Raw genomic sequence first — 12,120 nt, 5'->3', positions numbered from 1 at the left:
CTTATTTCAGTCTCCTGGACAAAACCATGTTACAATGCAAGGGGTGCAAATTAGTATTCTGTTTTGCACATAAGTTAAATACTGACTGTTTTTTCATGTAGCACACAAATACTTGATGGCTTATTTGTACACTGAAATTTAAAGTTGATATTTGTGTGCTACATGAAAAAACAGTCAGTATTTAACTTATGTGCAAAACAGAATACTAATTTGCACCCCTTGCATTGTAACATGGTTTTGTCTAGTAGACTGAAATAAGTAGTTTCTCAAGTTAAGATCCTTAATGAATCAGGCCCTAGGAGTCACAGGGGGGTGATATTACGACACATGGGGAAAGCAGTCTTTTAGAGATTGCAACCACCATTTCTTTAATCAGGCAGCACGCACTCGATGACTATTTATATGTAAGCCGGGGTCTTCAACATCTGCAGCTTAGAACAAATGCCTATTTCGGTATTTACCTCCATGGCCCATTAAGTGCAGGAATTAACATTAAGAGAACTCAAGTTTTCACATGTTACATTAAAGGCTCTAACAATGTGCATGTTTACCACATAATATTACAAAAAATGTCATACAATATAATGGAGGATGTAAGCAAAGGCCATAAAAGAACCCTTGGACAAATCTGGATACATGGACTATGTGCTCTTGTAAAATGACTTCTGCAAAATGGTATTCACACCGTTTGCACATTAATGTCTTTTCCTGTCAATTTGTGTCATATATTTTTTAATGTCTTGTTTTATTAGGTATTAACTTTAGGTAAAAAGTGATTAATGATGCTCGAACCAAACACAGATCAGCTCTGGAAGCGGTTCAATAAATCTATACAAAAATTCAAACCTTGACAGTATTTTTTTTAAAATTTTTATAGGCTTTCGAGTCACATAGGCGTTAAGCAGCTCAATGATGTGTGAAATTCCCGGACCTGACTGACTTTCTAACATTTTTTTTAATCAATCACATTCGATCGTAAATCGACTTAACATTTTTTTTTTTGCAAGCTTTGAAATGCAAACACAAAAGGCAAAACTTTGAACACAGTGCAACATGCATCCCTAGCAGTGATTAAAGAACATGCGTTGTTTACCCAGTGGAGGCGCCCATTTTGTATCAAGATTCCTGAGAATGAAGTCTAACATTTCACTAGAAACCAGCAATATCAGACACTACGGGGGGTATTCAATTGACAGAGGGATCGCCGAAAATCCTGCGCTCAAAGAATATTACAGTTAATACGGTAATCCTGCGCGTAAATACCGTTAATACGGTAATTTACTCGCTGGATTTCAGGGAGCTGCGAGCTGAAATCCAGCGAGTAATTACCGTATTAACGGTAATATTCTTGGAGCGCGGGATTTTCGGCGATCCCGCCGTCAATTGAATACCCCCCCTAAGGGGCCGATTCAATTCGGCCGCGTTGTTCTAGGAACACGACCTGTGCACTATTACAGTAACTACGGTAAAAGTGTGCTGTTTTACCGTTAGTAGAGTAATTTTAACATTGATTGTTGCTTGCAACCCCAATCTGGGTTAAAATGACCGTATTAACGGTAATGTAATTAGCGCTGCATTATTCCTATACTAACGTGGTCGAATTGAACCTGCCCCTAAGGGGCATATTCAATTGCCGGCGGAAACGCCGCAAATCTCGCTCTCCGCGCACTATTACCGTTATTACGGTAATATTGCACGGAAAAACCATTGTTACGGTAGTTTTTTTGCTGGATTTCAGCTCGCAGCTTCCTGAGCTGCGAGCTGAAATCCAGCTATTACCGTAATAACGGTAGTAGTTTTAACGCTGCGGGGAATCCGGACAATTTAATATGTAGATTTTTCAAACCTTCTAAAAAGCAAAAGTGGAGGCGTTGCCCAGCAACCAATCCGATTATAGCTATTATTTAGCATATTTTAGAAAATGACAGCTAGAATCTGATTGGTTGCTATGTGCAACATCTCCACTTGTCTTTTTGGAGGTTTTAGTCAATCTACCCCCTAAGCATCCGACATCTCACTGATCTCACTGGTCCTTAGTAAACTGATAAACTGCACGGTAATGAATAATGGCTTAGCCCATAAAACGGCTGCCTTCACTGTGTGTTGGAGAAAAGTTCTCTTTAATCAGTGCACACCTAGGGCTAGATTTACTAAACTGCGGGTTTGAAAATGTGGAGCTGTTGCTTATAGTAACCAATCAGATTCTAGCTGTCATTTTGTAGAATGCACTAAATAAATGACAGGTAGAATCTGATTGGTTGCTATAGGCAACACCTCCACTTTTTCAAACCCGCCGTTTAGTAAATATACCCCCTAAAGTTAATCCTTTTTAAAACATAAAAAATATAACAGAGCAGCTTAACAACAATGACAGATGGAAAGGTATATTTATAGAACACAAGACTGTACAGGTATTTCAGAATTACAGATATATAAATACATAAAGACACTTTTCTCAGTGTGCTTCATAAACCCTTTACATCCTAAACAGGCAGTGTACAATAATAAAATAAAAACATATCACAACATCTGAACAAAAAGTTCACATAGAGAGGTTTCTGTACAAAAATAATATAGCTAAAAATGCAACATACATTCAATGGTATTTGGTTGTCTCAAATGTTTACCTTCTCGCAATAAGTCGATTCACAATATTATCACTTAAATGTAAATATATTACAACATACATAACGATGTGAATATCTTAAAACACAGAAAGAGGCAAGTTAGCTGCGACCTCTCGCAACTACACTACACTACACTATAGTTTATCAATACTTCATGTATTAAAAATAGATGTCAGAAACCAATACAACTAAATAAGTCTTAGTGGGGCTTCAGGACAGCATGTACTGGTCAAGTCAACAAACATTAAGAACACGTTGTATTCTATTTGGTTCAAATGTTTGTAAGGGAAGGTAAAATTTAGACCACAGCCGTCAAGCATTTAAATACCTACGTACATTAAATATTTTGCTTTACCAAAGCCCCAGTAAACATCAATTGAGGCACAATATGTTTTCAACAATAAAGTAAATTAAAAAAAAATATGTCTCCTATAGATAGATATATATACTGGTTGGCACATTGTGTGATTAGTTAAAACATCAAAATTGGTAAAGTTACACATTTGTGCTTTCACATGTATCTTCTGACATGTCTTAATGCTTTCGTTTATCACTTTGTCGGTTGAAAGCGGAAACTGCTCATCACTGAGGCATGATGATTGGGTAAAGTCAGTTCAGTACAGACTGGTCTTCTTCATTATTCTAAGGAACTCTTGTTCATTCACTTCCCCATCGCCGTCCCTGTCTGCCTCATCAATCATCTCCTGTAGAAAATATACAATACTAGATTAAAAGGACCGCTATACACTAAAGCAGACCACACATGGGCCGATATAGTCACTTGTCGCAAATGCCGGATTAATGTCTAATTTGCCCACACACATTCGTGGCTATAAAAAGTATTCAGCATTTTCGACAAATTTTATTTTCTTACATCACAGAAGCAAAATGGATTTATTCAGTACGTCTTACCACTGATCAACACAAAAAAAGTCTAATGTCAAAACAAAAAACTTTAAAGATTGTCACTTACTACAAAATTAAAAACAAACAATAACTGATTACATAAGTAGCCCATTTTGCTAAGATACACCTACATAAATCCTGGTGCAATACTAATTATAAATCACATTACTTATAAATCAATTATTAACTGTTTGTAATAGAAAGAGGAATTTAAAAGACTTTCTCAAAGAATAATTATAAAATAACGCCTTCTCCCAGCAATTAGCTGGACCAGAGGTCTCCCAAGACCCCAGCAGATTAGGATATCTTCACCCACCAATCCCTGCATATCTGTATTCTGCTTTCTAGTGCCTATGACAGGGTTTCCCAAACATAGTCCTCAGGGCTCCCTAACAGTGCAGGTTTTCTGGATCACATCTGACATAGTTAGGACCACCTGTGGTTCTGTTACAATGTGTCAGTTAGTAATGAATACAACTGTGCTCCAGCAAGGAGATATGGGAAACCTGCCCTGTTAGGGAGCCCTGAGGACTGGGTTTGGGAAACCCTGGCCTATGAGATGAGATTAGATTAGAGACGCTCACTAACCCCCGTGAACTGGTTTTGGATCTGGATTAGCTTTGTGTTTTGGTTTTGGCAAAACCGCCCTTGTGTGTTTTGGTTTTTGAATTTTTTAGAAAAATTGCTAAAAAAAAAAAAAAAAAAAAAAAAAAATCACATAATTTTGCTCTTTTTTTGTTCCTACATTATTATTAACCTCAATAACATTAATTTAAAGTCATTTGCAGTCAATTTTGACCACCTCACAGGTCACATTATTATTTACATACACTTTCGGACAAATACTGCAGTGACCTGGCTGGATGGTAAGCGACAGAGCAATGACACAAACAAATAGCAGTTCCTAGCACATCTAGGACACATTGGCACACAGCAATGGCAGAAAAGAAAAATGGTGCAAGATGGAATTGTTCTTGGGCCCGCCCTCCCCCCGCTATGTTGGGTCTTAAAAAGGAATTCAAAACTCGCGAGATCCGTCAACGTCACAATGACGTTTTGCCTCGTTTTCAATTCTGAGGGCGCGCGACAGTACAGAGCCGGCTCAGCTCGGTACTCGGATCCCCTAAATTTGGGTGTGTTCCGTTCTCGAGCCTGAGCATCTCTAGTTTAGATACTCAATGCAGGCTGTTGATTCTGATATGATGACTATGTCGGCTGTAATCCAGACTTTACATTGAGCATTTATTACATTTAAACTTACCTGTGTAACATCAGCTATTAAACCATGGAGCTGAGGCATGTATTCCCACTGCACTGCTAAGGCTATTAGCGCATGAAAAAAACAGAACTTACTACACTCTAGAGTCTAGACCTTTAAATGTAGAATTAATATTTTAAAACGCAATGGTGTGAACTACACCACGGACAGTCATTTCTTTTGATAATGCGCTGTTTCTTCATTACTTAATGCATGAAAAGCACACGTGATCAAGCACCAGCTTAAATTTATGGAAATGTTGCAATATACTTAAATCTTGCACTGCACATGCTGAAATATATTTTCGTTCTCTTCTGTCAAACTGACAATTTAGCGCCCTCTGCAGTCTAAATTCATGAGTTAGGTAACAGTAAAACTTAACGTTCAGGCTTTAGCTTGTGGTTAACAAAATATTACATAAAAACAATAATACAGAAAAAAAATAACAAAGCATAATTAAATATTCAAAATATCAATGTATTAGAAAAGGAACAAAAAAAAAAATTAAGATCATAGGTGAGTGATATGTTTTCAAAGAAGGATCTGACACACAAACACACAAATATTTCACTTGTGGGAAATATTTCATAAACAAAATGGTTGGTGCTTTGTTCCAGGGTCTCTTGAAATTGCAACTATGGTGTCCGATTGTAGTTTCCTTTGAAAATCTAAAAGGCTCAAATTATGAAGAGGACATATTACCTGCAGTTCTTCATCAGTGAGGTTTTCACCGAGCTCCTTTGCTACTCGTTTCAGATTTTTAAAGGATATTTTTCCAGTTTCATCATCATCAAATAACCGGAACGCTTTCATGATCTCCTCTTTGGAATCTTTTTCAGCCTAGAAGAAAAGTCGATGATTTAATAAACAGTAATTCATTATTGAAACGTAAGCTACAATTTCTGAAAATGAAACTAGCTAAAAAAAACAGCAAGCTGAAAAATTGTTTTCTAGGCAATCATGTTCTACATTAAAAAATATCCAATATTTCAACTTAGCACCTATCAAAGAATGACATCCATGTGCTTAACACCTCCCATCAGGCGGTGCACACTGGTGCTTAACCCCTCCCATCAGGCAGTGCACACTGGTGCTTAACCCCTCCCATCAGGCGGTTCACACCGGTGCTTAACCCCTCCCATCAGGCGGTGCACACCGGTGCTTAACCCCTCCCATCAGGCGGTGCACACCGGTGCTTAACCCCTCCCATCAGGCGGTGCACACCGGTGCTTAAACCCTTTCCCATCAGGCGGTGCACACCGGTCCTTAACCCCTCCCATCAGGCGGTGCACACCGGTCCTTAACCCCTCCCATCAGGCGGTGCACACCGGTCCTTAACCCCTCCCATCAGGCGGTGCACACCGGTCCTTAACCCCTCCCATCAGGCGGTGCACACCGGTCCTTAACCCCTCCCATCAGGCGGTGCACACCGGTCCTTAACCCCTCCCATCAGGCAGTGCACACCGGTCCTTAACCCCTCCCATCAGGCGGTGCACACTTTCACGCTCCTGCATGTGGTGTTATCTTGCTCTTACCCATTAAAACAGGTACATTTAGGAAAACTAGGCACGCAACTCAAAAAGCAGCATCTGCGCCGTGTGGCACATTGTTGTAAATGAGCTGTACCTTGGCTGTGCCATCAGAAACGGTTGTTACTTGGGGTGTTATCAACCTGCACGTGATTCAAATGTGGAATGGGAGTGTCCACCTTCAGGTCATTGTAATTGAATGGCTGGTACAAAACTTCATGCGGTTTGTATTAAATACATTTATCTTTCTTGGCTTCCTTCTGTATGTAATGATATCATCTGGCAGTATTGTCATTTCCCTGGGATAAAGAAAGCTCTGTACATTGGATACAACTATATACAGAAAGTTGCCTTGTGTTGTATCCCAGGAAGACAAAAAATAAATAACTGCGCAGTATTATCAATACCTGGATGAAAAGCACAGAACAGAACTAGAAATAAAAAGCTAGATTACTAGTAACAGTTACAAGATAATGTGCAAAACCTAAGTAATCTGCAGGGGAAAGACACATGTAAGCTGTTTCTAAAGGGAATAAAATGTCATATTCTATCTATTTCTCCAGAGGAACAGAGCTTATCTACTACACCCCACTCACACCATTGTTTATACAATGCAAGTCCTAGCTCTCTTGCACCCCATTTATTAACATTAATTAAATCCAACTTGTATCAGGCGGGTACCTAGTTGTCCAATAGTTGCTATTACTTGGGGAGAATTTGCCTTTAAAAGTTGTATGCAGGTAATTCTAACACAGACAATAAGCATAGCAATGATTATGTTAAAGTTCAGAATTAATTCATGGTTATATTTAGTGTAGGATTGGCCAGAAGGGAAGTCTTTGGCGTTAGTTTGTCAGGTTAACATATATTGCAATTTGTGAAAATAACATTAACTTTGTTTTTTGTTTTGTTTTTTTACAGAAAAGTAAATAGATCAGCATTAATTGGACATTTGATGAGTGCAATATCATTATGGTCAGGCCAGAAAGTACTTGCATGTAGCTGTTCTTACCATCTTCTGTGTCATAGCAGACAGAAAGTCACTGAAGCTGATCTTCCCAGTCCCCTCTTTGTCAATGTCTGCAATCATCTTCTTAATTTCCTCTTTCTTGGGTTCAAACCCAAGGGCTCGCATGGCAACCTGAAAATATTAGTTAGAATAGCTTATTTCAAGCTCCCTAACATGAGCAGAAGTAGCACAGATAACGGCAGACATTATAGTTAAAATTAAAAAAATAGTGCACACATGTTTAAAAGCCTTTTTCTTATAACTCCCAAGGAGACTGAGTTTACTTGCACTCCCCTAGCATCTTCAAAACTCAAGTAACACTTATGTAAAGTTAGCTTTAAACATCTCTTCTAACAACACTGACGATACTGAAGTCATTCTATTACTTTTCCTAGTATACACCTCCATGCATCATAATAAAAAATAAATAAAAAGATCCAATAAAAAGCAAAGCCTGTCCAGGATGATGGCATTGCATTTGCTTTCAATATATACAGCATATTAACACAGACTGAGAGACATCATTGTGACAGATATTTTTAAAATAAAGGTCTTAAGAATCTTGATAAGCACCTTTTGCCTTGTCTCTAATTCTCCGCACTCAGCGCCCCTAGCCCTGCTTCTCGAGGCCACGCTGCCAGGCACAGGTTTGCTTCATGCTGGTATGCTCACAGTCCTGTCCCCGTCCCTCCTCTGTACCCACCCCACCCCCCCCTAGTACTTTGCATCTGGTTACTGTGGAATCTGAAGATGTTTTGTCCCCCTTTCCTCCTCCTACCCTTGCGTCTCTGTCCGTCCTACCCTCCCCTTAGATTGTACGCTCCTCCGAGCAGGGCCTCCTCTCCTCCTGTTCTCCACCACCTTAACTCTGCTCTCCAGCTCCTTGTCTCCTCCGTGAGGTCCTCCTGCCCTTCTGCCCCTCTAGCTTCACCGCTGGGGGCTCTCACCTTTCATCTAGCTGTACATTGAGCTTCCGAGTTACTGTGCTTTTTGTTAACTGTTCCGTGATGTCTCACCCTGTACTGTATTTCTGTCTGTCCCTGTACGGCGCTACGGATACCTAGTGGCGCCCTATAAATAAATAATACTAAGTAACTTGCTGCTGTTTGCCTATTGGGTAGTCTGTAGTTGCTAGTTGACTGCTCTAACTCATTGTACGGCATGCGGACCCATTGTGGCGCCTTATATATAAATGATACTAATAATTATATGTGAGGTACACAACTGTAAACCAGACCATGGGTACTTTTGTGAGAAAGAGTAAATCCTAAAAAGAACTTCACCTTTAACTCCTTAACATCGATGGTTCCAGTTCCATCGGTATCAAAAAGATCAAAGGCCTCCCGAATTTCCTGCTTCTGCTCCTCGGTCAGTTCAGGCTTCAGACTTGTCTTTTTCCTCTGAGTTGACACTCCTAGCGCTGGCTTCTTGTAGTTAGATGCCTAAATGTGTAGAAAACAAATACAGCATCATGTAGTAAAAGAAGTTGAAGAATTATTTTAAAAATGTTTTACATTTATCTTCCATCAACTGATTCATAACTTGAAAAATAATACTTCTTCTGAAAGCAGATGTCCTCCCAATGACACCAACCCCCCACCCACTTTTAACAACACAGTACTGAAAAGATTAATTGTGAAACATTCAGTGGATATAAGAAGTCTACATTCCCTTATTGAAATTGCAGTTTTGTTTGTTTGTTTTTCACGTCTTTTTCCTAAAAATTGTCTATTTGCTTTTAACTGTACATTATTATTATCATTATATATTTGTAAGGAGCCACAGGGCTCCGCAGTGCCGTAAAGTAGGGAAAACAGTACATACATTAAACAGGGACATACAAGGTAGACAAAATAAATGCAGACATGAAAACAAAGAGTATGGAGGGCCCTGCTCATTAGAGAGCTTACATTCTAAGTGGAAGAGGGCACAGTTGAAACAAGAGGAGCAAATGTGGCTCAGAGTGGAGATTGGGACAGTTGTGAGGGTGCATTACTGTGAATAGTGTTATCGAGAATAAGGTCACCTCTAAAAAATAGATGGGTTTTCAAAGAGCATCTAAAGATTTGAAGGCTGTGGGAAAGTCTGATTGAGGTGGTTAACAGAGATGAGACAAGGCGCAGGTCAGAGGTAGATCTAAGAGGATGCGAGGAAGAGTATTTTGATATGAGATTTGAGATGTATGCAGGGGTAGTATTGTTGAGGGCTTTGTAGGTAAGGGCGATTAATTCGAATTTGATTCTGGAGGACACAGGAAGCCAGTGTAAGGATTTGGAGTGGTGCAGCAGATGTGGAGCGGTGAGAGAGGAAGATCAGTCTTGCAGCAGCAACTTAACTGTACAAACACCTGCAATTGCAATAAGACTGTGTAGACTTTTTATATCCACTGTAGCAGGGAGAAAAAGAAGTTTCTAACACTTGAAAGATTTAAAATATCCCTTGCACATCTTAGGTTAAACCTCCAAAGGAACAACTATCTTTTCCAGTTATAATACAGGATATACAGGTAATGATTGTGATAATAAGTTGGTATGTTGAATCTTGGATGGGCAAGTCATATGGTGGCAAGCATATGGCATAAAAAGATGGCTGCACTATAGTTCAGCTTTGTGCCTTTCTCATACATAATCTTCATCTCACAAATATAGAACAGCAAAAATTAGTGATGGTAGTTGGCAATTACAAGGTGCTAACGATGAGTATTATCAGTGTATTGGTTCTATATCCAGCATAGGGCTCAATACCAAAAGAAAACACTGGTCATATAGCTACTCCAAGCTAGCTGATAAGCACAAGGCGAGGGCAGAAGGATACATCAACAAGCCCAAGATGGTCAGGGACACCCTGATGGCTATGAAGCACAGTCATTCACTATTTAACACCAAACTCAAGGAGGATACCAGCGCAGAGAGAGCTCTTAGTTTTGATGCCATTAACCTGGTACCTATATTGAGTGCCTTTGTAACACAGAATTCAGAATCAAAAAAGGAGATTCAGATAACATAAATGGTGAAGGACAGCAGCTGACTGCTAAGATTTCTACAATGACCAGCTCATCCTTCATGTCTCTACTGCCTCTCCTCATTCCAGCCATACCACACTACAGTACACAAAAATGCTATTTCCTCAACATACATTGTAGGGGTAGGTATATCTGTGATATGAAAGCTGGTATTTGCATGCTTAAATGTGTAGCATGTATTAAAAAAGTTAGATCCAAGCGCAAAATTTAATTTTATACGTGGAGTAACACATGGGTTGTAATCCCTCTTTATTGGTATTTCATTTTCATGCACTAAACATCCAAAATGGCAGATGTGTTCAGAGTGCCTTTGATCTACTTTAAACTACTAAACAGGGTTTTTTTTTCTTTTTGGTATTCTTTTCATAGTAAATTGTTTGTTTGTTAATTACATATTTGCTGCCAACAACGTGCTGAACCAATTGTCATACTAGAACAGGACCTTCCATGTGGGAAATAGATCCTGAAGGTGTAGATTATTGTTAATCTATATTTATACAATGCAAACATACTTTGCAGCATTGAAGAGATCATATCATCATTTATTTATGTAGTGCAACCAACTACACAGCACTGTACAGAGAATATTTGTCATTTACAGCACGGTGGCAAAGTGGTTAGCACTTCTGTCTTACAGCACTGGGGTCATGAGTTCGATTCCTGACCATGGCCTTATCTGTGAGGAGTTTGTATGTTCTCCCTGTGTTTGCGTGGGTTTCCTCCGGGTGCTCCGGTTTCCTCCCACACTCCAAAAACATACTGGTAGGTTAATTGGCTGCTAACAAATTAACCCTAGTCTGTGTGTCTGTATGTATATTAGGGAATTTAGACTGTAAGCCCCAATGGGGCAGGGACTGATGCGAGTTCTCTGTACAGCACTGCCTAATTAGTAGCGCTATATAAATAAATGGTGATGATGATTCACATCAGTCCTGCCCCATTGGAGCTGAATTCCCTAACACAGATTAGGGTTAATTTTGTCTGCAACCAATTAACCTATTAGAGTGTTTTTGGAGTGTGGGAGAAAACCAGAGCACCAAACGGAAACCCATGCCAACAACGCAAGAACATAGAAAGTCCCAGAGCAGCAACATAAAATTTTAGCACCTTGGGCGAGAAAGGAAAATGACACCCCCCTAGCTCTCAATTTTAACCAAATGAACCTAAAATACCCATAAACTGTGCCCCCCTCCCTCAGCGGTCGTCCCTATCGCACAGTCTTAGTTACAGCCCTGCAAACTCCACACAGATAAAGCCCTGGTTGGGAATTGAACTCAAGACCCCAGCTGTGGGCCAGAAGTGCTAACCATGTATTCATTCATTCATTCACAGTAATTCCTTCCTAGGATGAGCTTGCACTCTAATTACCCTGGGCAAAACACACATTAAAGCCAATTTCATTAGAGGCTGATTAACCTAGCATGAGCTTGGACCTTGGAAGGAAACTGGAATACCCAGAGGGAACCAACAACATGGGAAGAACATAACTCCAGAAGGATAGTGCTCTGGTCGAATTCTAACCCTGGGGACTGGTACAAGGAGGACAGCCACTATACAACATCCTATATTATGGGGAATCAGACAAGCTGCTTTTGCAATTCAATGTGTCCTCCTCCTGCCTAGATGTAACCAGCCATTACCACTCACCATACTGGGCAGCACCGCCGAGATTGAAGTCTAGCACACACCACTACACAGCCCAACCGCCTGCTCCAATGACCAGCACAGGCCGCTAATGTTCAACCACTCATCACTCAGCAAAATCAAGC

At 39.9% G+C, this 12,120-nt stretch overlaps 1 protein-coding gene across 1 annotated transcript; it reads right to left on the bottom strand.

Moving 5' to 3' along the window:
- Window positions 1–2,368: 2,368 nt before the first annotated feature.
- CETN2 (centrin 2) lies at window positions 2,369–12,118 on the bottom strand. The gene is made up of 5 exons (XM_075187189.1): window positions 11,999–12,118; window positions 8,613–8,771; window positions 7,333–7,461; window positions 5,494–5,631; window positions 2,369–3,331 (listed from the first exon to the last, which is right to left on the bottom strand). The coding sequence occupies exons 1-5, from the start codon at window positions 11,999–12,001 to the stop codon at window positions 3,242–3,244; spliced, it is 519 nt and encodes a 172-aa protein (XP_075043290.1). The 5' UTR covers window positions 12,002–12,118; the 3' UTR covers window positions 2,369–3,241.
- Window positions 12,119–12,120: the final 2 nt, after the last annotated feature.

Source organism: Mixophyes fleayi, chromosome 9 (assembly GCF_038048845.1).
Source record: "Mixophyes fleayi isolate aMixFle1 chromosome 9, aMixFle1.hap1, whole genome shotgun sequence".
In the NCBI taxonomy this organism is placed as follows: Eukaryota; Metazoa; Chordata; class Amphibia; order Anura; family Limnodynastidae; genus Mixophyes; species Mixophyes fleayi.
This window is presented reverse-complemented; position numbering and strand designations above follow the sequence as displayed.

Coding starts and splice junctions, on each gene's coding strand:
- CETN2 (XM_075187189.1), bottom strand. Junction 7,462..8,612: donor TCGATGTTAAGGAGTTAAAG/GTGAAGTTCTTT, acceptor TAATATTTTCAG/GTTGCCATGCGAGCCCTTGG. Junction 3,332..5,493: donor TCACTGATGAAGAACTGCAG/GTAATATGTCCT, acceptor TATTTTCTACAG/GAGATGATTGATGAGGCAGA.